The 26,114-nt window shown below is 51.8% G+C and overlaps 1 protein-coding gene across 7 annotated transcripts in view; it reads left to right on the plus strand.

Annotated features, from left to right (window-relative positions):
* Window positions 1-26,114, plus strand: part of NFIX (nuclear factor I X) — a 171,551-nt gene that overhangs the window by 24,048 nt on the left and 121,389 nt on the right. For 6 of the 7 annotated variants that reach the window (XM_077329917.1, XM_077329919.1, XM_077329920.1 and 3 more), the window contains exon 2: window positions 24,998-25,529. In XM_077329917.1, the coding sequence (XP_077186032.1) occupies window positions 24,998-25,529 (532 nt within the window). Of the gene's footprint in view, window positions 1-23,752; window positions 24,486-24,997; window positions 25,530-26,114 lie in introns of those variants that run through there. The other variant, XM_077329918.1, reaches the window with a different exon arrangement.

Genomic DNA, 26,114 nt, shown 5'->3' on the forward strand with positions numbered 1-26,114 from the left:
GAAACGGCATCGTTCTTTCACCCCCTCCTTTTCACCTTCTTCCTGGCTCCCCCCCCCCCCCCCCCGATCGTTTCAGCATTAAAGTACACATTTAGAGTCCGGTAGCACCTTTAATTGAAGGCATGAGCACACTTCCTCAGAGGCAAAGAAATCACAAATGCACTAGATTGAACGTGGGAACATGCAAGGAAAAAAGGCAGGGGCTGGGGATGCCCACCTGGTGCCACAGAGAAACCCCCGGGAGCCCCGTGCCTCCAAAGGTCATGTGAAGGGCACGAAAAGAAAGCCACCCTCGGGGCTGCCCTTCGGAAACAACGGCATCTGTGGATGGCCGGGCAGAAATGCAACAAATGCAGCCCCCAGAGACCAACACGCAAGAGACCCGGAGAACACGGAACACCGTGGAAACGGCACAATAAAATCAGAGGCCAGTCGCACCTTTGAGCTTGACAGAGATTTGGCTTAGCACTTGTTGCTCTGAGGACATCTTGGTGGCGAAGCAGAGGTCTGACGCCTTTGCCATTCCTCTCCTGAGTGGAAAAAACAAATGATGTCCGTCCGATTTGTGAGTCAAAGGACTTGGTGGAAAGCTCTGCCACTGAGCCAGGGTCTCAGTGGAAGGTCTTTCCCATCCCCTCCTGCCTGGTCCTTCTAACTGGAGATGCTGGGGATTGAACCTGGGACCTTCTGCCTGCCAAGCAGATACTCTGACTCTGAGCCAGGGTCTCAGGCCAAGGCCTTTCCCATCCCCTCCTGCCTGGTCCTTCTCACTGGAGATGCCGGGGATTGAACCTGGGACTTTCTGCCTGCCAAGCAGAGGCTCTGCCACTGAGCCAGGGTCTCAGGCCAAGGTCTTTCCCATCCCCTCCTGCCTGGTCCTTTTCACTGGAGATGCCGGGGATTGAACCTGGGGCCTTCTGCCTGCCAAGCAGAGGCTCTGCCACTGAGCCAGGATCTCAGGCTAGGTCTTTCCCATCCCCTCCTGCCTGGTCCTTCTAACTGGAGATGCCGGGGATTGAACCAGGGACCTTCTGCCTGCCAAGCAGTGGCTCTGTCACTGAGCCAGGGTCTCAGGCCAAGGTCTTCCCCATCCCCTCCTGCCTGGTCCTTCTAACTGGAGATGCCGGGGATTGAACCTGGGACCTTCTCCCTGCCCAGCAGAGGCTCTTCGGCTGATCCACAGCCCCCCCCCCTCCAAGTTAGATCAGCCAATAGCAGAACTGATAGCAGACGAGGATGGCCACGTGCATTCAAGATGGGGCAAAGACGAACTAGGGAAAGCGCATGGCATGATGAGGTTTTGAGCAGTGTTTCATTCGGTACTTTTAGAATTCTCTGGTATATTATTATTAATAATAATTTTTATATTTATAACCTGTCCTTCCCTGGGCTGCCCAGGGCTGGTGACAGCCGGTTTTAAAAACAATAAATACATCCTATAGAACATTAAATTAAATTAACATTAAATTAAATTTAGGTTATAAAGATGCTCTTAAAAAGCTGCTTCCCCTTCGAATAAAACCGTTTTCTGGTCAGACAGAGTTGGACGTTTCTTCCTTTGAGGGGCTGGGTTTTCAGGTAAGGGGCCTGGCATCTCTGATCCCATTTCCTGGCCTCAGCCGTAGCCCTGGCGGGGCAGCTTCCTCTGCCAGGCCCTGTCTAAGTGGGGAGGGTCTCGGAGGGCAGGAGGAGGCCGGGGCCGAAAAGCCCTGACGTTGGGCAGGGGGGCGGGTTGGGTTATCAGAAGCCGTGGCCCTGGGCTGGACACTCTTGCGTTGGAAGCCAGAGGGTTTCCTCTGCTGCAGAGGTTAACTTTCCTGGGTGTTGATTTAAAAAAATTTTCTACTTTGAGCAAATTCTGAAGTTCTCTGTGGGAATGAGACTCTGACATTTCTCCCCAACGCTGGGGCAGAGGGGCAAACTCGCCAAGGTGAGTGGCCACGTCTTGGATCTCCTCTGGCCGCCTTCTGGCTTTGTGGCGCCTCTTCCCTGCCGTTCCACACGGAGGGCCCTTCTGGTTTTAGCCCCCTTATAATGAGGGGATTAAAGGCTTCTGCTGGCCAGGTGTGCGAAAAAACTCGCCAATATTTCCCTCTTTGAAACAAGTGAAATAATTTTCAAGACAGGGTTTTACTCACTCAAAATGTATTGCATGAAGTTTTCCAAAGGACATTTTTAGAAGCAATGGGAGAAAAAAAAAAGGCTCCTAGGATTATTATTTTTTCCTTTGGATGGAATGAAATACTATTAAAGACAATTTTGTGGAAATTTTGGAGACCACAATAAATTATTTTTTCATGTGAAATGCCTTTTAAACCAAGATTTTGTTAACTCAAGATGTTTAGCATAAAAAAACTGAGGACTTTTCTGCCCCCTTTTCCCCCTGAAAAAAATCAAGTATTAAAAATGCACTTGAAATGTGTATATTCAAATAAATGAAACAGGTGAAGGAAGACGGCATCGTTTTCTGCATTTGCTTTTGCATTGTGCATATTTGGAATTTTGCTTTTAGAAAACTAAGGAATGTATGCATTTAAATTTTACAAATACGCCAGTTGATACAATTCTATATGCTAAATTAAAAATTATGCCTTTCAAAGCACCAAAAAAGGTTTAGGTTTTTTTATTTAATATATTTATTTATTTAATTATAAATTATTATTTAATATATTTTACCCCCCCTCCCCATATTTCCACATTTTACTGACACAAAAATGAGGCTTCAAATTCAGAAATTTTCCATCTGTCAAGAGGAAAATCTTCCCAGCATTGTCTCCTGCCCATGTTGAACTTTGCTGTTCAGTTCTGGGTTTTCTGTCATGGACTCCCCTAGATCAGCTGTCTGCTGCGATTTGTGAGGTTCCAGGTTTAGCCATCTCTTGTCCTTCTTTCTCTTTTAGAGCACACTTAAATAGATACACGTCACCCACACTATGACTTCTTGTTGTACAGCAGCAGCACAAACTCCAGCGGTTTTGTAATTCCCAAATGCAGCTCTTCCACGGCACCCCAGATCCAGTTTCGGCATTGCCTAGTTTGGGAGACCTGGGCTTGGCTGCTGGAGGAGTCAGCATTGTAAGCTGCATTGTGGCAAGAGGCAGGTGGTTGGAAGGGGCGCTTCACTCCTTTTGAGTGTTTACACCTGTGCCTAAAGGTGAAATGCCCTGACCTGAATGGCCCAGGCGAGCCCAAACTCAGCAGCTCTCTGGCCACCCCTTGGATGGGAGCCCCCCACGGAAGTCTAGGGCAGGGGTAGTCAAACTGCGGCCCTCCAGATGTCCATGGACTACAATTCCCAGGAGCCCTTGCCAGCATTCGCCAGCGAATGCTGGCAAGGGCTCCTGGGAATTGTAGTCCATGGACATCTGGAGGGCCGCAGTTTGACTACCCCTGGTCTAGGGTCTCTGCACAGAGGCGGGCAAAAGCCCTACAGGGTCACCATCAGTTGGCTGGGACTTGCTGGCACTTTCTGCCACCCCTGACTCTGGGTGACCGAGGCTAGCCTCACCTTGTACCTGCTTCTTCACTGCCTTTCTCAACAAGGATCCTGCATGACTGTGCCCATTCATGCAAGGGGCCTTTTGCATCCCAAGGCCTGCCTGCTCCCCTCATGCAGTTTGGGTATCCTTTTGGGTGCAGGAGCACAATTTGGATTTAGGAGCAGTTTATGGGCAGCCCAGCCCAGTGTGGGCTCTTTGGCCCCCGGGAGATCAGCAGGGCCGGTCCTGAGGATACGCAGGCCGTGGCAAACGGCTTCTGGGCGTCTCTTGCCCATGAGGGGGTCACCATGAGGGGTCCCCTGCAACGTGACAGAAGACCAAAGCAAAAGAATCATTTGTTCTAAAAGAGGAAACGTTTCATTGTTTGTTTGCCCCAGCATGCCCTAAATTTCCAGTTTTCCTTTAGGAAAAATTGGGGAATCCCCCCTCCCCCGTCCTTCTAATCAAACCTAACCTTATTGTACTGCTTTAACATCACGGAATGTACTATTTCTAATTTGGCATATAAAGCCGTACTGTTTGGCACGTTTTGGGAACTGAAAAGCAGAAAGGCCTGTGTTCTGTGCAGCCAAAAGGGCCGGGACCCTGAGCGAGAGGGAGCTGCAGCCGGCTACTCTCAGTGCCACGTTAGCGCATGCATCTTTTTGCCCTTGGAGAGGCAGGGAAAAAAATCAACATTAAAAATATGAAACACCTTTTTTAATGAACAAAAGAAAGTGCATTATTTGTACAGAAACGGCCTGATAAGCCCTCAACAAGACTACCAGCATATTTGGTATCATTAAACTTTGTAACACTGGAAAACCTAGGCCACTCTGAAATTCTAAGTTATTTTCCTCCCCTATTTAATATATTTATATCACATATAATATAATATAATATAATATAATATAATATAATATAATATAATATAATATAATATAATATAATATAATATAATATAATATAATATAATATAATATAATATAATATAATATAATATAATATATTGCTTGTTTGCTGTCTTCGGTGCAAGGCAAAACATCACAAGAATTCCTTCAATAAAAATATTTATAAATAAAAGGGAACACTGCCCTCTCTGGATATAGCTAAGCCAGCCTTTCTCAGCTTTTGTATTTTTATTAATTTTATTAATAATAGAGTGATTTCTCAGTGGAACAGGCTTCCTCGGGAGATGGTGGGTTCTCCATCTTTGGAGGTTTTTAAACAGCGCCTGGATAGCCATTTGACGGAGAGGCTGATTCCGGGAAGGCTCAAGGGGATGGCAGGTGACAGTGGATGAGCGAGAGGGTTGTGAGTGTCCTGCACAGTGCAGGGGGTTGGACTAGATGACCCAGGAGGTCCCTTCCAACTCTATGATTAGCCTGCTGCTTCTGGCACAGCCATCGACCGTTGAGAACCCAATGAAACTTTCTTCAGGCTTTGAGAGACCCCAGAGGTGGCGTGATTGTGCGGCACATGGTTGGGAAGCAGAGCTGTGGACATGCCCACCCAGGCCCCTCCCCTTCCCACCCCCTCCAGGCCCATCACTGGCCATTTTGGGAGGGGGAGTCAGGTCGACATGACCATCTATGGTCATATCACCTGATAAACGCTTCGACAAATTTTAAAAATATATTAAAAATGAATTAACTCCCATCCATATATGAAATCCCCAGAGATTCATGAAGCTCTGGTTGAGGGAACCTGGCCTGCAAAATAGACAACGAGCCCCTCCCTGTCTTCCCACAAAATCCTGGTCAGTATTGATGAGTGGTAGACCAGGCAGCAAATCCACATATGCACCTGAACTCTTCCGGACATTAGCCTGGACATTGCAGGCTGGCTGAAGCTCAGCAGAGTGCGGAAGTGAGATGGTCCTTGGGTGGGAGTCCAGGGGGCAAGCAAGGGCAATCTCTTGCCTTGAGAGTCCCATGAGGAGGACTCACCGAAGGCTGTTGGAGACTGAGGGGCAGGTTGCTGCTGCTTGGGCTGTGGCTGAAAGCACTATTAATCTCTCTGCCGTCCCCATCTGATGCGCGCACGGATTGATCTCTGTGCCAAGGGTGTGTGTTTCTGTGTGCCAGGCTCTATGCGTAGAAATGCATCCATTCCTGGCTGCCTGCACGGTGTTCTTCATATGGGGCCGGTTCAGTGACCAGCAGGACTCGGTCGTGGGACCCCAGCTCCCTCCAGCTAATTTGAGGCCGTGTGGCCCCTGGCTTACAAGAACATGTTGGGCTTCCTATCTGGTTCTTCTTCTTATCGGTCATGGCAGGGGTAGTCAAACTGCAGCCCTCCAGATGTCCATGGACTACAATTCCCACGAGCCCCTGCCAGCATTTGCTGGCAGGGGCTCATGGGAATTGTAGTCCATGGACATCTGGAGGGCCGCAGTTTGATTACCCCTGGTTATGGTCTCAGGAGGAAACAGAAATGTCCTCCTCGAAGACCTGATGAGTCAAAATTTCCCTCCCCTCTGGCCAGAGGTTGCCTCCTCCATTGCAGGGGAGGGCGTGGGGGGCTTTGCTACTGAACCAGCCTGTGGGTTAATGGCCCATGGAAGGTTCCAGTGTGCTCTAAACAAATATTTATCGTTTGGTAGAACCACACTGTGGTTTGAGCCACGCTGGAATAACAAACGGAATTGGGTAAATTGGTGTCGGTTACCGGCCATTTTGAACATCCAAAGTAAATCTGGTATCATGTATTCCGCCCTCTCCAAAAATCGCGGCTGATGTAATGAAAAGCAGAGAGGGGTGAAAAAAGAAAACGGGCATTTTCTTAACCTTTGTGGCTTGGCGATGTTTATAGAGGCACAAAGAACACCGTTCTTAACCTCTGCCGTTCAGCGGGAGTGCAAACAAAGCCTGCTTTGGGGTGACTTTTTGCTGTCTTTTATTGGAGGGGAAGTCATTGTTTTGCAGTCTGGGCACCTTGACCAAAAGGCAGCGGAGAAGGGAAATCCTCAGCACAGGAGCCGTCTCTGCCTGTGTGACCCAGAAGGCAATCACGGGGGCCGGCATGTCGAGGAAGCCCGGCCTCTGCTGCAGAGATTCTGTCCTCTGCAGGGGAAATGCAGGCAGGGACCCCCCCCCCCCCCCCGGCACGCATCACTCCGTTTCTGACCCTTTCAGGGCTTGGATATCCTAGGGGCAAGGGAGGAATTCGTAGAGATTTGGGGCAGGTAATTAAATCAACAGCCATGTTTTTTTGTGCTTCTCTGTGCTTGAATTGGAAAAAAAAGCGAGGGAAAAGCCCCCCCCCCCCACCAAGTACCCACCGGACAGACCAGGAGAGGATGCTGATGAGGCCTCGCTCGCCATCAGCAAATTAAAATAAGCCAAAAGCATATCGAAGGGACGATCTGCATTGTCTTGACCAACTGTGGTGCAGTCTGCAGATACCCTCCCCAGGGCCTTCTTCAAAGTAACAGAGGCAAGGCTGGCGTTCATTCAGTTGGGGACCGCTCTGCAGGGCTGGAGTGGCTGGGCATTGGTGGAGCGGCCAGCTAATTGCTGCCTCCAGCTCCCCCTGGGAGAGACGCTTTGTGATCGAGAGGTCCACGGGCCACGGGGTTTAAAAAGCAGGCCACGCAAGTTGGTGCCGAACCTTTGCATGGAGGAGAGTCAGGCTGTGAAAGATCGGGGTCAGTAATAACATTTCCAAACTGAAGAGGCGGATTTTCCCTTGCGGCAGAGCCCCTGACTCGATGCAGGGTTCCGTGCGGATGGTCTCGTGCCCCCGGTCCTAGACGGGCATTTTAGGCGTAGCCCTGGCACACCCACGGCAGTGGCGGCAGAGCATTCGCTGCTGTTCTGTCGCTGTGCAGTCCACGGATGATGCCACCGATCGGGCCCCTGAGGGGTCCTCCGGCTGGCTGTGGAGCGAGCTCTGTGTGTCGCTCTCCCCAGTAAGCCAAGCCACACGCCTTGGTCCAAGCGGGACGTTGGCTGCCCTTTTGCGCCAGCCCATCTGGCCATCTGGGCCACGGAATAAAAAAGGTAAAAATGAATGCCAGGATAAAATTTTCTTTGTCCCTTGCTCCAGTTCTCTGTTGTGCAAATTCACTCCAGGACGCTTGGTGTTCCGGGGGCCCCCCGTCCACTTCAGTTCGGGCCCCTGGCAGGCAGGCAGGCAGGCAGGCAGGCAGGCAGGCAGGCAGGCAGGCAGGAGGTCGGATCTTAGGATCGTAAAAGACCTGCTTTTGCTTTCCCACGGAACCTTCCTCCTCCTCCTCCTCGCAGGATTCGGTGCTGTGCATTTGTTTCCTTTCTCTCACCACCTAGGAATCTGGCATCTGTTGGAGGAATTCCGTCCTCCACACCCCCCCCCCCCGCCCGCCTTTTTGTTTTTTTGCTTGCCCTCGTTTTTATTTTTAACAAGAAAAGGAGAAGAACGCATGAATGGGTCGTGTTGAAAAATGCCATTCGTGGCTTTTCTTTTGCCCACAAATTCTTTGATATTTGGCTGTATTTTTTAAAAATAAAATAAAACGAGGAAAGACGTTCCAGGCAGAAACCTGCAGGTGCCAGTTCCAGAAACTGCACCGTGCCCTCGAGCAAGAGGATATGAGGATTAAATTAAATGAGAATAATTAATTTTGTTGCTGCCGTTGCTGCCACTTAGGCAGTCCCTGAATCTCCCCGGGAAGGGGCCCCGCCGCACGCGTGTGGATATGCCAGCCTGGCCGTCTTGCCGCGGAGTCTGGGGCGGGCGAGTGGTTGGGTCGAGGGGAGGGAGGGTGGCATCGAGGCCTGCAGAGGGGAGCAGTGGGGGCACTTGGGTGGGGAGGGGGTTCAGGATGTTCTTTGGCTTCAGTGCCCAGGGAGGAAATATTGACGCTTTCTGAGAGCCATTGTCCTCCCGGTCTGGGGAGGGACAGATTCCTTTGGAGGCTGGCTGAAGCAGGATTCCTCGCCTCAAAATGGGGGAGCAACAAGAAATCCCCCCACCGTCCCCCCATGCCCAGCTCTGGTAGCCGAGGAGAGAACTGAGTCAGCGAGTGGGGGGGGGGCTGGATGAGGGGGTCGGGGTCTCTGCTCCTTCGTGCCTTCGGCTGCCTTTCTCCTTCTCTTTGAGGCTCTGTCTGATTAAGTCTCCCTTTTCACAAAATTTCGTGCCTGCTCACTGCTGTTTTCCCCAGAAGAGAATTTCCCCAATTTGCTTTGGAGGTCTTCCCGGTCCTGACCGAGAGCCCAGAAACACCATACTTTGAAGAACCTCCCTCTCCTCCTTTGGTTCCTCCTCCTTGTTTGTTGATCCACTTCATTTACAATTCACGTACTTATCCGGAGAGCCGTTGTAGGGGGAGCGCAGGTTCGAATTCCGACCCGCCTCGTGCCATGGAAGCCTGCTGGGCGGCCTGGGGCCTGTTGCCCCCTCTCAGCCCGCCTTGCCCCACAGGGTTGTTGGTGGGATAGAACGGAGGGGAGGAGAAGGACGTCTAGCGGCTTTGGGTGCCCCGAACTTTGCAGGGCTTTTCAGACCAAGTGAGAGAGGCACACAATGCACACAACCTCCCCGTGGCTGCAGATGAGCTCAGCCCCCAGTCTTCCTTTCAGGGGTCCTTGTCAGTAATTAGCAGAATCTTAAATAATAAATGCAAAGGCTTTGTTATTCTAACCCCCCCCCCTTCCCACGTGGCTCAGTGCGGGTAACATCGGTTCACAAAATAATTTCGGTTTTAAAATCACGATTTACGTGAAATCAGTTCACAATCCAACTAGTTAACTGTTAAATATTAAGGAGGGAGGGTATCCTTTTTTGGCCAGGAGCATTTTCTGATGGATCTCCTTAGGGGAGGCCGCGCAGTTGGGGGCTGCAGGTGTCGTGGGCCTGGCGGGAGAGCTCCCTCTTGCCGGTCTCAGACGGCAGAACTTTCCGCGAGGCCGGGGCCGGGGCCGAGGCTGGAAAGGCGCTGAGCAGAGTCTGGCCCCCTGACCGTAGGGCTCTTTGGGGGCATCATCCTGGCCAGTTGGTGACGGAGGAGCGGCATGTTCATAGTCGGCATCCATGTTGCGATGATGCTGCTTTAACCACAGAGGGAGGCCGGCGTGGGCCAAAATGCGCAGGGTCTGGGTCAGGATTTGCGCCTCTTGGATGTCCTTAGTTAGAGGCTGGCCATAATATTGGAGGTTATTGCAAGGACCAGTATCTGCTTGTAGTCAACGGTGGGACAAATGCGTGTGTTTTCATAAATTTATTAATAGTTGCTGATTTTTAAACTGATTACTTGGCCTGTGTGTTTCCTTAACCTTAAGGTCCTGCACTGCATTTATTTTGCATCAAGTCCCCATTCCCCCCCCCCCCGGGGGTGAGCTTCCAAGACAAACCTCCAAATCGTTCTTAGATTAGGAGATGTTTATTTAAGGAAAATACAGATATATAAGAAAAGAAGCAGCAGCCTCACAACGGAAGCACTTGTGCAGCTTCACAGGGCTCCTCCGGAGGGACGTTTAAGGTATCATAAACCCATTTTCATGAGCTGAAGTTCTCCTTGGAGACCAAAATCAATGTCCTCTGTCTCTCCAGTGAGCAAGTCTTGACCACTGACCTGAGCGCAGGACCTCAGCTTTCTACAGAGGACTCAGTGCTGGATCACCTGCTCGGCCTGCAGAAGGCCCCAGGTTCGATCCCTGGCACCCCCAGGTGAAAAGACCAGGCAGCAGGTGATGGGAAAGACCTTGACCTGAGACCCTGGCGCAGACTCCACAAGGTATTCAAGGGAAGGGACAGCAGCGGTGGTTTGCTGTGTCCTGCCTCTTCGTAGCGGGACCACACGTCCTCCGTGCTCACCCTGCTTCGCTCCAAAGGTTGGTGACATTGGGCTTGCTTGGCCTACCCGTGTCAAGGCAATTGAAGAACAGAGGGGCTTTGCCCGGGCCCTGCCTCTGCGTAGCTTCCTTAGCTTCCTTGCTAGCCTCCCATTCAAGTAGTACCCAGGGCTGACCCTGGTTACCTCCTAAGAGCTGACATGATTGGCCAAGCCTGGCCCCTCCAGGTCAGGGCAGAGAGGGACAGGCGTGGTCAGTCCTTACCTGCTTCTGTGTGGCCACCCTGGGCTTCCTGGATGGTCTCCAAGGACCAACCAGGGCTGACCCTGCTTAACTGGCAAGAGCCAATGAGGTTGGGTGAGGCCGGGCCCTGGGGGTCGGGGGTCTAGAACAGCGCAGTCAAACTGCGGCCCTCCAGATGTCCATGGACTACAATTCCCATGAGCCTCTGCCAGCAAATGCCAGCGTCTCTTTGGACACTTCGACCCCGACAAGCCGAGAAGGAAGGCGGAGTAGAAGTATCTCCCTAAATTCATGAAATGTTGCATTGTCCCAGTGCCTGTGGTCACCTTTAGGGCCCAGGTTCAAATTGCCGTTTCATTCCTGAACTGTCATTAGTTTACATTTCTGGATTGTCTCCCTTGCCGTGAATTCTTGTGTTTTGGTTGTAATGTTCTAATTTGATTTGCTGTGCGCTTTCGTCAAAATATAAAAATAGATTGAACATTTAATTAAATAGAAAGGCAAGGCGTACATTTTTAAAAATAAGCCTAATTCCCTAGCTTTGTGTGCCGAGCCCACACTCGAATTCTCGTATTATCCCCGGTTCCTTCTCCAACGATTTCTTCGCAGCAGTTTTCATGATGACTGTGGTTCCCCCACTGATGTCCCCTCTAATTCCCCTCCCGAAACTCTCTCTCTCTCTCCCTCTCTCTCAGTCCTGGGCAGGAGAGAACCACGGTTGGCTTCCCACAGACCTAGGGGACCCCACGTGTCTCAGGACGATGCCGAGGGGGCTTCCTGGGCTCATGAGGGGCCACTTAGAGGGGATGCTGCCCCCCACCCCGTTCCTTCCTGGAGAGGGGCTGTGCCTTTCCAGAATTAGAGGTTAGCATGACCCTGAGAGCTGAACCAGCAGTTCTGTCACAACTGGACTTTCACTACTCCCTGTGCCCAGAGTATGTTGGGGCTGCAGCACGATCCCCTCGGGGGCCGTCCCAGTCTCCCCCCCACCGACTGGAAGGGCTGGGCCGGGTCTTCGTAGGCAGGAGAGGCTTTCAGGGACCCGCTCTCCGAGAAAGGGCAGGTGTGTCCTCAGAAATTGTGTCTGAGGTCACGATGCCCCGAAACACCCCCTTCCTTAGGAAGAAGCCGCCGGGAGAGTGTTGGACTCTGTTTTCCATGTGTGGTTTTGCCACCTGATCTCCGCCACCGTCCTCTCTGCTGGCCATTCCCCTGTAGACATTTTTTAATTCAATTTTTACAAAAAATATTTGATTTATAAGACTGCGCCTCTTGGTCCAGCAGTTGACATGTGGTTCTATTGTGATGGTGTTTTATTGGGTTCTCTGAATTCTCAGCATTTAATTTTTAAAAAAAGTTTCTAGCTCTTTTCATTGTGGACGTATGAGGTGCATCTCTGCAAGGAAGGTGGGGAAGGAGATCGGGGGGGTGGTTGTTGTTGTTGTTGTTATTATTATTATTATTATTATTATTATTATTATTATTATTATTATTATTATTTTCAATTTATTTCCCGCCACTCCCTTGTGGCTTGTGGTGGGTCACAGTGTTTTAAAACCCCGTTAAAACCCTATTAAAAAGATATAAAAATACCCCCAACATGGGGGGGAAGATAAGCAAAAAAAGCAAAACAAAAACAGAACAACTCCCACCCCCACTGCTAGCAGGATGGAGAAGGACCCCCGGGGGGGGGGTTATTTATTCGTCCGGACTTGGCTGACCCTGGCTGCTCTGATCCCTTCTGGGCTGGTTCCGGTTGGTGCTTCGGGGAGCACCGAGGAAGTCCCGGCCACCCTCTCTGGATAATTTCTGCCTTGGAAGTCCTACAGGGTTGGCAGAAGTCAGTGGCAAAAATAAAATAAAATAAAACGTGTTTACATACACATGGTTTTTGCTGAAAACCTTTTAATGGAAGCTGCCTTGAGCCATGTGGAAAAGGAAAGAGATAAACGTCTTAATAAAATAGTCAAATAAGGGATTGAGATTTACTTAAGGGGATCAATTCGCCTCTGTTTAAAATCGGAACTGGAGTGGCAAAGAAGCCGATTGATTGCCCGGGTTGGCCGAGCTGATCCGAACTCCAAGGCGAGGGGCCTCCTGGTGGTGGGGAGGGGGAACGGCAGCTGTGGGGTGGGGTGGGGTGGGGTGGGGGGCTGGCACAGGGGCTGCGGGGCCACGGGTGGGTGGGTGGGTGGGTGGGCGGGTGGGAGCAGGAGCATCTGGCCTCTTCTGTCCACAGGCTGCTTTCCCAACTCTGCTACAGGCTCAGGAAAGATGGCAGAAAAGGCACAGAAAACCCAGAAGGCGCATGGAAGCTCTGCTGAGCCGGGGGGTGGGGGGGTGGGGGGGCACTGGGAATGCCAGGCAGGGAGCTGTGTTGGTTGGAAGACCCAGACAGTCTTCATTCTGGGCATCTACATACATCAGCCTTCTTGCGGACAGGAGAGCCGATGGCTAGACGAAACCTCGCCGGCCTTCCGCGTGTCCCTGGGCTCAGCCTTTGTCCCGCTGCTTCCCAAGAGGGCATCTAGCTGGCCCCTGTGGTTCTCTCCCAAGGCCCTGCTTTGGGTGCCCCGGCTGCCCACTAAGTTTGGGTGGGTTGTAATGCGGCAGAGGGCCTTCTCGGTCATGACACCAAAGTTTTGGAGCTCCTACCTCAGGGAACATTTGTCGGTGGCCTTTGGTCACGGTCTTCGGCCTACAGAATACCTTTTTGGTGGCGTTTGGTGTTCCCTGGTGAGGCTTCCTGCTCTCTGCTTTCAGCCACTGGATTTAATTGATTTTATGGTGTGTTTTTAGAGTCCTGCTTTTAATCGTTATCTGCCTTGGAGGCTCCGTTTGCCTAGAGAGGTGGCAGGTTAGATCTGTAAACAAATAACTAGACAGCCTTGTGGCTGCCAGGCCTGGAGTCACCCTCCTCCGTTCTTTCATTTGCTAAATGCCTCCTGTGCCCCCTGCTCACGAGAAGGCTCTTCCCTGTGCCATTTTATTGTGAGATCCCTGAGGGATCAAGGCTGGAAGCAGAAGAGGACGTAATTTTACATGATGACAAATCTTAGCACTGTAAATCTTTCCTTGCAACTTTCTTTTCTTTTCCCGTTGCTCTTGAATGTCTAAAAGACCTGCCTTTTCTATTTGGTGTCAGGGAGACAGTTGATTCATTACCGAATTTATATTTTCGATGAGATAGTTTCCATTTTTGTTTGCATTTCCCAGAATGCCCTGGAGGCAAGCTGATCCCAGCCACACCCAGCTCCCCCAGAACCCTGCAAAACAACGCCTGTGAAAATCATGCACTCTGATTTTTTTTTGCAAGTTTGCCTCCATGTGTACATGTTTTTGTGGGTCTGATTGTCTGTTGCTTTGTGCACAAAGGCTGGTGTGAATGGAACGGGTCCTTGTGTGCAATCGGTCCCTTTTGAGAACAGGGTCCTCCTGCAGCCTCATCCCAATGGAGGCAAGTGAAGGCCGAATATTTCCGTGGGGCATTTCTCTTGCAGAAGAGGGGCTCAGGAGTGCCCTCCTATAACTGCCCCTTTTGGGGACCTCTTCAAAGTTGTACTCCCTCCTTCCCTCTTGGGGTGCAGCAAGACCCTCCCATCCCCATATTTAAAAGAGTGGCACCCAGCCTCTCTTCGGCCATGGCATGCCCCCCCCCCACATGTCCCCTCCAGTGAAGCTTCCCGCCCTCCTCGGCTGGCCCCCACGCGGAGTGACTTGTAAAGGGTGTATACAAAATTGGGGTTAAAGACCGTCGTCGAGGGTCTTGGAAGAGCTGGGTGCTCAGCGTGAAGGAAGGAGGAACTTGTGCTCAGGAGTTTTTCTTGGGTCAGAGACGGTGTAGGTTTTCTGGAAAAAAACTGAGTTGCAAAATTTTCCAGTTCCCTGAACGGAGTCTGAGCTGATTTAGCTTGTTTATTTTGACTTGTACTTAGTACACAAAATTATAAAGTACCTGGAATTAATTTTATGTCCAAGTAGCAATAAATATTTGAACTGAAATATATGATTGGGGGGGGGGAAATTAAAATGTTTAGAATATTATTTCAAATGAATGCAAACAATTATTTTTACTGGAATGATTCTTGTAAAAAATTAAAGACAGTGGATTGCGCTTCCCTCACATTGTTCAAATCCAGTTTCCTAATAACTTGAAGGCCCTGAAAACTCATTTCCGCCCACCCAAAGAGCTCTGCCTGCTGTGCCCCGGCCGTGGCTGCATTTCACTCTCCTCCGCAGGGGTCTTGGGGCACCTCCGTTTCCCCACCGCAGAACCCTTTCCCTTGCGTGGCACCTCAGCACCCGCCTGGCAGCGCCCGTCCCCCTGTGCCCGTGGACGCTGAAATAAGAGTGCCACCCTTGCCTTTCCTTTGACCCTCCCTGGAAATGAGGTGAATTCAGCCCGTGATTTTTTAAATTTGGGTTTATTGTGAGGTGTTTGTGGTTTATTCTCTGCCCCTGTCTCAGCAGAACAAGACATGCGATTCACCTGGGAAATATCAATTACACCTTTTAAGCAATGGCAGTGGCATCATTCCTTGCAATTAATTTTACGAAATGGGAAACTTCAGAAATGGGAACATTTTGCAGGAAAAATAAAGCACTAGGGGAAAAATTGCAGATAATTTTCTGCCCCTCAGCCCTGCATTACGGAGTCCAGACCGAGGCAGCTGGGTGGAGTGGATCTGCCAGTATTCTTGGGAGAGGGGCTTTTTTTTTTGCTGCTGTTGCTGTTTCAAATAGTCCGCTAGACTAAAAGCCGCTTCTAACTTGTGCTTTAGGGAGCGCCAGTGACCTGAAGGAGAGGAGAGGCCAAGTACTGAAAATCAGCTCTCCTTTTGAAGCACACTTCCACGAACGGGCAGACCTTAGCCCTGGTTGTGGGGAGAAAACAAAATCTAGCTTGTCTAGAAACCCAAGTCTGGCCACCCCTTGTTCAGAAGGCTTCTGAGGCCAAGGAATCTTCATCGGCAGCCCATGCCTGGAAGGGAGAAACAGGGACACAAAGACACAGAGCGGCCCCAGTGCGGAAGAGCCCCTGCGTGGGAGACTTCCGCTGAAAGGGCACCGCCGCCTGGACGCCCGCCTTTGGCATTAGCCCTCTTTCTGGGCCTGACTGCTTCGGAGGGGGCTTGTGGGCTAGGCTGGGTGAGAAGAACTCAAGGCTGCCTTCCACCCTGCAAAGGCCTCCTGGTTATGCTGCAGGGGTCTGGAGTAAAAAATGTGCTGGGAAGGCCTTGCTCGGGTTGGTGTTCAAGCTAGAAGCATGGGATTCCTGGCACACGCGTGATCCAAAAGCCTCCTTGCATGGTGCAGCCGGGACCTCAGTGGTAGGTCAAGATGGGATGCCGCACGAGTCTGTCGGCGGCAGCAGAAAAGAGCCAGGCTCCAGGAGCATCTGAAAGACCGGCAACGCTGGTGGCAGGGAAGGAGTTTTCAGCATCTCCCATTAGTTTCCGTCAGAAATTTATTAGTTTCAATCAGAAATTTCCCATAAGTTTGGTCATTCATAACCAGGCCAATGATTTTCCCGCACTCAAACGGTTTTAGGGCATTTTTAGAGTGGAAAGAGGAAACAGGGTGAAAAATGAGGGCGGTAGAGGAGGAGGAGGAAGGGCTTCAAAAGGGGCTCCTAAAATCAAGTGGTTTTAAAGCTGCCATTTCATATTCTTGGCTGGTGCAAAATAGCGCTTGAAAACCTACTCCAGTTTGCTTTTCTCACTGTTTGCATTTGACTTGAATGTTTTACTGGGTATCCCCTCAATATGTGTACCCAAAATCTGGAGGGATCCTCACACTGCAAAATTATTTAATTCATTCTTTAAAAAACCTCAAAACCCCACGAGGGGCTGTTTTCCTTCGGAGTTGCATCAGGAAGCGAGTTGTGTGACTTCTGAATTGTTTGAACAAAGCAGGCTGCAGAACAGTGGCATTTTTGCAAGCGATGGAGCAAAATGTTTGGAAAGTGAGGCCGCCTTTCACTTTCTCCCGCAAGAAGACGAAGCAGATGCCGGGGGGGGGGGGGGCAGGCCGGTGTTGGTCTCCGGTTGCGAAAACAACGGGAGCGCTCTGCAGAATGAAGAGTCTGTTGTGGCAGACGCACTTGTTGGCTGGGCTCTGGCCAGGCTGGACCAAGAAAGGCCGTGTGTTCCAGCGCTTCGGACACTTGGGCTGTCTGTGCTTCTCCGACAGCCTCGCTCCCGTGCCCGTTGTGCTTTGGAAATTTTAAAGGACGTTTAATAAGGGCCTAGATTTCCGTGTTCCTTGCAATGGAGTGATTTTGCTGTCAACTGCAGCAGGCTGCTAGTGACTGTGGGAGACGGAAAAGAGAGTCGATGTGGGGGGGGGGGTGAGGAAGGGGCTGGCACCAAGGGCTTGGCCGCGGCATATCGGGCTTCTGTGCAGGACCGTTGAAATATCCTGCGGACTTCTCGTAGCTTGTGGGGTAATCAGACTTTGCAACAAAGCGCACTTAATATTTGAAGATCCATCCAATACATTCAACAAGGTCTGTCCGGGCGTCCTGCAGCCCAGCAGAAGGGAAACGGGCATTCCTGGGGATCCTTCATCGGCCCACCGCCAGTCAGTCGCCTCTGGCTTCTGTTGCAAACGTTTGGGGAAGAATATGCACAAAAAGACCGCATGGATTGTCTGTCCGGCCCTTGATCCGAGAGCAGCAGAGATGTCTGTCTCGCAACCACCAAGCGAAAGAGGGCTGTGTCCGGAGGTCATTCCCACGGTGTCTTTCCTGTTTCCTCCCATACCCTTCTTCTTGTTCCTGGAGTTAAAAAGCTCCGAATTGCCCCATAGACGTTCCGACCGCTGAATCCTTAGGAGCTTCCTGAGGTGTGTCCTCTTGCTGATTCTCTCCATCCCTCACGTGGCTCATGGACGTCCCACGGTCATTCAGCTCTGGGCATCCCCATTACCTCTGCTCCAGGCGTTTTCAGACCACCTGAAGCCCCAAACTCCTTGCTCACTAGTCCGAGAGTTATCCCTCCTCTTTTTCTCTCAGCCTGCGATGTCCGGTGTCCCTCAGCTCCTTGGCGTTTCACAGAGACGCTTCCAAACAGCCCTGGCGTGCAAAATCATGTCGATGTCCTTTGTCTTCCAAAGAGGCGTGTCGTCACACAATGGGAGAACCTTTTCACTTGGCCATTCTGGGTTATGACCTCCAAGAGGGTGGTGGTAGTTTCCAGCCGGTCTGTGACGCTCCAGACAAATGCCCGGGTCACTTCAGAAACCCTCTTTTGACTTGTCCCGAGTCAGAGAAGCAGGATGCAGCAGGGCCACAGTCGCGGGTAATTGGAGAGGCGTAGGGGAAATTCCCCCGATTTAATGGAGATGCTTCTCACCCTGAAACGGGCTGGCCATGTTATGCCGGGGTCGATGTAACAGGACAGTCGGGAATACCTGCCCATGTTCTTTCTCCTGTGGTGTCCAGATGTTGCCCGTGTGCCACAACTGGGCTCCGTTGCTAACCGAATTTGGTAGGATTTGATGCTGGCTATTGACAACTGGAGTAGCCCACAAGGTTTTGGTGATCTTTGCAACAATATGTTCTACGCCCACATGAGCCGTCGAGGCCTGTGGAGCCTAACCCGAAACCATGTCTCCGGAGCTCTGGATGAGCTCTGAGTTGTGGCTCTGAGGGTTCCCTTTTGGGCATTCCTTTGCGAGAGCAGCTGGACTCTGGATGAGGCCCGTGAGCCTGCGAGAGGCCGGGTGGACTGGCAGGGGTGGCGTCGAGAGCAGCGCTGGGAGCCAGGCTTGACGAAATGTCCTTTCGCCGGACAGAGAACCAGGCGCTGCTGGCAGACTGAGCCGGCGTTTGGGGTAGGATCGCCAGCCCCGCAGGGCTCCGCTGGACTCAGGTGTGGAGAGGCTGGAGGGGGGGGGGGGACAGGGGTGTGATCTGCTTATGAACCAAAGACAGGAGTGAATTCATAATCGGGGAATCAAAATTTCAACTACTTCCCCCTGATTATAATTTCAACAACGGGAGAGCAGCGACAAACGCATTTGCATGGGTTCCTGTTACTTTCTCCCTTTCATTTAAAATGCTTGGTTTGATGTTACTGTTTGTAACTCCTGAAACCTTTACACTTATTTCTCTGCACCGCTCCCGTCGGCGTATAGATTTAGCAGCGGAAAGGCAGAACAGAAACCTTCCCCGTGATTTGAGTGTGCCTTTGCTCATTCGTATCCCGTGTTGCTGGTTTCTCCCATTCTGTGTATTGTTTATTTTCCCTGCTCAGACAGGAGAAAAAAGGATATTTGAATGTAGGCTTTGCCCCCCTCCCTTTTTAAATAGAAAATTGGCTAGTGAACCATGCTTCAAGGGGCTGGGGGGGGAGTGTCTTTCTTCCCTGGCATTAATTAACTCAAGTTCGTTACGAAGTTGAGTCTGCGGCACAGTTTTGCCTTGTTTGTGCTAAATCAGGTCAGAGAGGGAAAAAAACTTTTCAAGCAGACAGTGCGTGTTAGCCCAGAAGAATGAAGACGCGGACCACGCTGGTATAGCCATTCCGCGGAATTAAATGGGTCTCTGAGGTCCCCCCCCCTTTGAGTCATACACAAGTAGGAGGGTGTCAGGCGTGAGGGAGCAGGGATCCCTTGGCGTTCGGGAAATAAATTCTTAAGTAGGGACCCCCCTGATGCGTTCTCTGGAGTGGGTCGGGCTGCTCAGAAGAATCGAAGGCATAAGGTGGAAAGCAGATGACAAAAGAGCAGGGGGGGGGCATTCGTTGTCCCTGCCCAGGTTGAAACCGTGGCTCTTCTTGCGTTCTGTTTTCCCAGCATCCCCATTGCTGTTGGGTGCTCTTGAATATGAAACTCCAGTTTGTGGTCTTACATCTCATTATTATTATTATTATTATTATTATTATTATTATTATTATTATTATTATTATTATTATTTTGGGAACTCGAGATTACAACGGAGGAGCATGACTCACACCTTCGGATCTTCTGCACATGCTCTGGAGCCCAGCCAGGTTGGGCCAAAAGTCCCGCTGACCCATTGTGAGCCGAAGCAAGGAAGGGAAGGGAAGGGAAGGGAAGGGGAAGGGGAAGGGGAAGGGAAGGGAAGGGAAGGGAAGGGAAGGGAAGGGAAGGGAAGGGAAGGGAAGGGAAGGGAAGGGGAAGGGGAAGGGGAAGGGGAAGGGGAAGGGAAGGGGCAGGCCGGAAGGGGCTCCTGGAGTGGAGGTCTCCGGGGCTCTGCAGAGGGAGGGAATTGATGGACTCTTCATTCACTGGCAGGGAGGGAAGCCGTTGGCCAGGGTGCTCCTGGCTGTTTCTATGACAACCCAAAGAAAGCCGTCGCTGGAAAGCCGGGAAAGTGGGAAGGGAGAAAGAGACTCCCCAAAAGGAAGAGGCAGGGAAATGAGGCTCGGAGTTGGAAAGTTGTACTTGCAAAGTCATTGGGACTCCTAGCCCCGTGCGAGGCTTGGGGGGGGGGGGCCTGCCCCCCTCCCCCCCCCCCGTGGTCCACAGCCCGTGGGGCTCTGATGGACAAGGGAGAAAGGGAGGGAGGGACATTTCAGCTTTGCGCTCTTCGGGTCAATATTTTTGAGATAGCTGAAGAGTTGTAGTGTGTCATTCGTGGAGGGCAAAGGGAATCTCGGCTTGGTAGACCGATGCCAAGTGAGGCACTTCTTTCCCCCTCCTCCTTCCTCTTGTTTTGCTGTCTAAAAAGGCTTTGCTGCATTTTCGGTTGAGTTTCGTGGCCGAAGTTTCCCTGAGGCCCTTTTGATCCCATTGTATTGGTGTAGCATATATATTTGCAGTTTCCACCGTTCTTTAATGTCATTGTTGTTATCAACTTGTTATAACTACAAATCGAATTATCTGAATGATTTCTGGTTTCGTGTAAACCGGCCAGAGCCTTCGGGGAGGGCGGTACATAAATACAACGAATGAAATAAATAAAATAAATAACATGCATCAGGCACAAACACACACAAACCCCATGTAAACAATTAATTGATTCATTAAATCTTTATTTCTCTGGCGCTCCCCCCCTCCCATGGTGCTCGAGGCAGGCAAAATCAATTCATAAAATCCATTAGACTTAAAAATCATGATTTCCACTGGAAACAGTTCAGAATTCAACCCATCCGCCAGCTAGTGGTTCAGGGTTAAGGAGGGCGTCCTTTTTGGGGCGGGTGCATGTTCCCTTGGAGTCCCGGTGGATTTCCTCGGGGGAGGCCGGGGCTGTGGCTGTCGTCTCACTGGCCTCGGTATCCATCCATGAACAATCGTTGCTTTCTGAGGGGGAGGCCGGTGGGGCTTGCTGGAACGAAGGAGGGAGCCTCTCTTCCCGTTGGACGTGAACGGAGGCCCCGGAGCACTCCTTGTCAGCCGAATCCCCGAGAGCGAGCGTCCGTAACCGGTTTGTGTCACTCCTGCTTCCTGGAGATGGGAGGAATCTGCCAAGCCAGGCTGTTGCTGTGTCGTGATCACACAAACAACCCAAGAGGGCTCCATGTTTCCCACTAGGTCCTGTTGCGGTCGGCACCGCCGGGTGCCCATGTGGGTGATCCGTCCTTTGTTTCTCTTGTGCTCCCTGCGCAGGGCTCTTCTGATTGAAGGACCGATCCGGCCAGTGGTATCCTCTCTTGCCCCTCTGCAGAACTGTGGCCAAGGGCAGGGGCACTGAGCTGGCAGGGGGGAAAGCGGTGCCACCATCACAATAGCGCCCGTGCGTCTCTTACGGGTCTGTAGATGCTGGAGTTGGCATAAGATAGAGATCCCTTTAGGTGTGAAATGTCACAGGTCAAGAATGCACGGGGGGTGGGGGTGGGGGGGAACCTGGCTGTCCGGGAATTATGGGCTGGGCCCGTCAGGGTGAGTTGGGTCATGCTGGTGCCCCCTTGCACGGCTGGTAGAGGGGCAATATGCCCCATTGCAGGTGGTTGGGCACTCTTGTTCAATATGTGGGTCCTGCTTTGAAAGAAAGCTAGCCAGAGCCCAGGGCAGTGAGAAGGGCAGAGTATGACAATAACAATGCATTATTCCTTCAGCCACTGAACTTGCAGGTCTCCAGACCCAGGGCGGAGGGATCCAGTGTCTTTAGAGTCCAGGAGTCTTTAGAGCAGGGGTAGTCAAACTGCGGCCCTCCAGATGTCCATGGACTACATTTCCCAGGAGCCCCTGCCAGCGAATGCAATGGGAATACAATGGGAATTGTAGTCCATGGACACCTGGAGGGCCGCAGTTTGACTACCCCTGCTTTAGAGGTTCCAGCCTGTGATTCTGAGCCTGACCATGAGGAACAAGAAGGTTCGCTGTCAGAATTGTTGGTAGCTTTTCTTTGTTTTATTTCTCCGCTTCCCCTCACATTTTTCTTTGTCGGGTTTCATAGTCTCAGTCCTTGCAGCTTCTGCGTATCTATCCGTGTAGTTTTGATTACATTAATTTCAGCCCGCTTTCCTTGCCGTTTCTAGGACGTGGATTCTTTTGCCGTGGCACAGCCAAGCCTTTGTCTCCTTAATGTGCATTAGATTTGAGTGCTTAATTTTCCCATTGAAAGGTGGTTGAATACCTGGGCCCAGGCACATTCTCCTGAGGAGCAGTGCTTGAATTTCTGCAAGGGACTCTCAGAGTGTTTTTGGGGAGGTGGGCGGAGTGGGAGAAGGGCGGCCGCTCCCTTTGGCTTCCGTCTCCTTCTCCCTTTTCTTCTGCTTCAGTTTACACCCCCCTGCCCCCTCCCCCCCCCCACAGATCTAGAAAAGTAATCCCCCGGCTTTTGTGTCCGGATGGAACCCGTCCACCTGCCCCCCCTGGCCGGCAGGTAATCTGCCTGATGGAGGGGGAGGGGCCGGCTCAGGTATTACCTGACACTGGGAGGGACAGATCACCTTTGTCTTGCGGCCCCCAAGGGGGGGGTCTCAGGAAGGTCACGGAGGGGCGGGGGAGGAGCCTGCCTGCTTTCTGAGGCTTGCTCTGCAGGCTGGCAGGGTGGGGGCAAGGAGCGGGCCCCGTCTCAGGGACGGGCATCAGGGTGCCAGGGGGGGCCGGCCTGAGCCTGAATGTCAGCACGCTGGTTCCGCTGCCGGTGGGCAGGTGGGCCGCCAGGCCTGAGCGGGCAGGAGAGGCGGCTCCCCACCTGCTGGGATGTCCAGGGGGACAGGCCTAGGGGGAGAGAGCCCTTGCCCTGGTTCCACGTTGGCCGGCCGTTCGCATACCCTCTTCTTTCTCCACCTCGGCTCTGCTGTTCCCCGCTGCCTTTGTCCTGTCGTTTTCTCCCAGAGTCTTTTAAAAGCATTCTCTTTGGGTTGAAAATGCACATAAGTAATAATAATCAGGCCACGGTGGAAGCGTTTGAGTGGGGAAATTTAAAATAGTTGCTCTGAATTGAGAAAGGTTTCAGCCGCTCAGTTTGGCTCCTTGGGGAGTTTGAGGGACCCGGTCGGTTTGCTCCAACTGCAAGGGGCATCTCTTGGGGCTCCAGAGCGGGAGGAAGAGCCAGGCAGAGCGCAGGTACACAATAACACAATTAAATTGTACAGCCCCCCCCCCCCTTCAGCCTGCACAGCTTCGCTGAGGCCTTGACAGACAATGCTAGGATATGTCCAAGGAATTATCTCTGTATGGGTGGGGTGCTGGGGTGTATTTCTTTTTTTTGGGGGGGGGTCATATATTCTGTAGGTGGCATTTGGCTTTACAAAGGCTGAATCGTAATTCTGCCTGCCCCGAAGATGCAGTTTGTGAAGGCCATGTCTCTCCCCCCCCCCCGCCCCGACTTTTCTGCCCTCTGAGTTGTGGGGAGAAGAACAACGGGGAAAGAATGAGTTGGAGAGAACAGCTGCGTTTTCTAAGGCCCCGTGGGACTGTCTGGGGGGGGGGGAGGGAAGGTGGGTGGATGCTCAGATATTTATTTATTTAAAATATTGTGCTAGTCGCCCGCTTGCCAAAATCTGCCGGCCAATAAAAATTTCATTGCGGCTGGACTTTGCTTATTCATTAGATATGAACTTGACGATTTGGCAAATTGTTTGCAATCTCGTAACTGCACAGGCGCTTTCCCTCCCGGTGCCACCCCTCCCCGATGCCTCCTCTGCCAACCCCCCCCCGCCCCCCCTTCCCTTTGATGCAGCCATTGGCTGCTGGGCTGTGTGCCTCCCTGCCAAATAGGTGGGCCCTTCTCCTCTCGCTCTTTTTTCCTGTTGGCACAGGCTCAGGCGAATGGTCGGGGACTGGGCATGAAAGGAGGCAGCCAGCGAACAAGAGAGTTTAAGAGGGAAAAGGGAAGGGGGAAGGGGGGACCACCACCACCACCAACTCCCCCACAACCCAGCAGTTGGGCTCTGCCAGCAGCCGGTCATCGCCGATCCCAGCGTGGAGCTGGTCCCTTCCCCTCCGGTCACCCCCAGTCGCAGGCGGAGGGATCCCCATTTAAGTTGCATCTTTGCGCCGCTGCCAACGCCGAAAAAGCCGCTTCTCCCCCCCACTTCCGCACCTGATCACTTGCTGTTGTTCTCCCGGTTTTTATTCCCCCCCCCCCCGCTCCTCCGTATAGGATTTTTTTTTCCCTTTTAGAGAGACATTTGGCATCCTCCTCCGACCTATTTTGTGCCTGTGTGTGTGTGTGTGTGTGTGTGTGCACACTCAAATGCGAAGGCAGGAGGGGGACGTTGATTTATTTTTGTCCCTTGCTGATTTTTTTCCATTCCTAACCTGGTTTCTTCCTGTCTAATTTTTCTTTTTTTGCTCTCCCGTTATTTTTATTAAATAAGAGACTTAAGAGTTTTGTGAGCAGGTCAGAGCAGCAATTGCTGCCAGCAATGATTTCCCGTCTAATTTAGGAAACATTCTGCACTTTTTCTGGGGGACTTCCTCCTTTCCTTGTGACTTCCCTCCTTCTCCTCCCCTCCTTCCGCCTCCCCCTCGCGGTCCCTCCATCCTCCCTTTCCACACTCTGCAATTCTGAGCCCAGAATCTCTGAATCGGGGGCTTAGCTTCGTCGGGATGAGCCAGAGCAATGGTAATTATTTCCACTTTTGACTTTTTTTCCTGGATGCTTTCGCCTTTGGGGAAAATCTCCGCAGGTTTTTTTTTAGAGTCAGAAAACCCGCTAGAACGACTTGACTGGAGACCATTATCCAGAGCGCTTTGCCCAGCCAGGGAATCGGTACCCGTTTTGTTTCTATCTCAGTTTTGCAAACCAACTTTCAGTCTTTGATTGTCAGGGTGGCCACATTTTGCTTCCACGGTTTTGTGTTGCTTTAAAAATGATTCGTCCTGATCTAGCCGCGTTCTGGAAACAATCCCCCCCCCTTCCCCGCACACATTCATCCTCGACACCCCCTTTTCCAGTGCTGTGTTTTCTCCTGTTGTTCGGTCCTCACGTTCGGCGCTCGGCGGTTTGTTCCTGTGATTCTTGGCAGTTTGTGGCTGTTTGGGAGAAGGGCCTCGGTTGGGAGGGTGATTCTCCCTTGCCGGCGTGCTAACATTTCCCTCCCTCCCTTCTGTTTTGCCCCCTCTCTGCCTCCCCAGGATGAATTCCACCCCTTCATTGAAGCTCTCCTTCCTCACGTCCGTGCCTTTTCCTACACATGGTTCAATCTGCAAGCTCGGAAGCGAAAGTACTTCAAGAAGCACGAGAAGCGGATGTCCAAGGACGAGGAGCGCGCCGTAAAGGACGAACTGCTGGGCGAGAAGCCCGAGATCAAGCAGAAATGGGCCTCCCGGCTGCTGGCCAAGCTGCGCAAGGACATCCGTCCGGAGTTCCGCGAGGACTTCGTCTTGACCATCACCGGCAAGAAAGCCCCGTGCTGCGTCCTCTCCAACCCCGACCAGAAGGGCAAGATCCGCAGGATTGACTGCCTGAGGCAGGCCGACAAGGTGTGGCGCCTGGACCTGGTCATGGTCATCTTGTTCAAAGGGATCCCTCTTGAAAGTACTGATGGGGAACGGCTGTACAAGTCGCCCCAGTGCTCGAATCCAGGCCTCTGCGTCCAGCCGCATCACATTGGAGTCACGATTAAGGAACTGGATCTGTACTTGGCGTATTTTGTTCACACTCCTGGTAGGTCAAAGACAAAAAAAATACTGCTTGTTGTGTCTTCCCCCCCCCATCCCCCCACTCCCCCCCCTCGGCTTAATTTTAAAGGCCGTAGTTTTTCTCCAGAGTGTCTCTTCCCTCTCCCTGTGTTTCCTTGCCTACGTCATTCACAAATCGGCTAACTTTCCAGAGGCGCCCTTCATGCGCAGGAGTTCAAAGAAAGTCACGGGGAGGCCAGTGGCCCTTGGTGGCTTCCTGTGTCACTCCTGCCTGCGAGGGCCACAACGTCCAACAAGGGAACAAATCCCCTTTGCCCACCCAAATGAATGAAGCCAAATGGGAACAATTTCTGTCTGCCGTGGCTGGGTTACTGCGAATGAAAAGGGTTTTGCTAGAATTTGATGTGAAGAAACATTTAACCTTCGATGATGAGCTTTGGGTCTTCTTTGCTTAATCCCCCTCCCCCCCCCCCCCCCCCGGCCACCCCGCTCCTTCTGTTTGTTGCTGGTCGAGGTGCCGGCAGCTCCGGCAACAACAAAACAGACAAACTGGAGCTGCGGGCTGATGCAAGCAGCGTGTGGCAGCTGTAGAGTCTCCACCCTGCATTCT

The sequence above is a fragment of the Paroedura picta genome, chromosome 3, assembly GCF_049243985.1.
Source record: "Paroedura picta isolate Pp20150507F chromosome 3, Ppicta_v3.0, whole genome shotgun sequence".
Classification (NCBI taxonomy): domain Eukaryota; kingdom Metazoa; phylum Chordata; class Lepidosauria; order Squamata; family Gekkonidae; genus Paroedura; species Paroedura picta.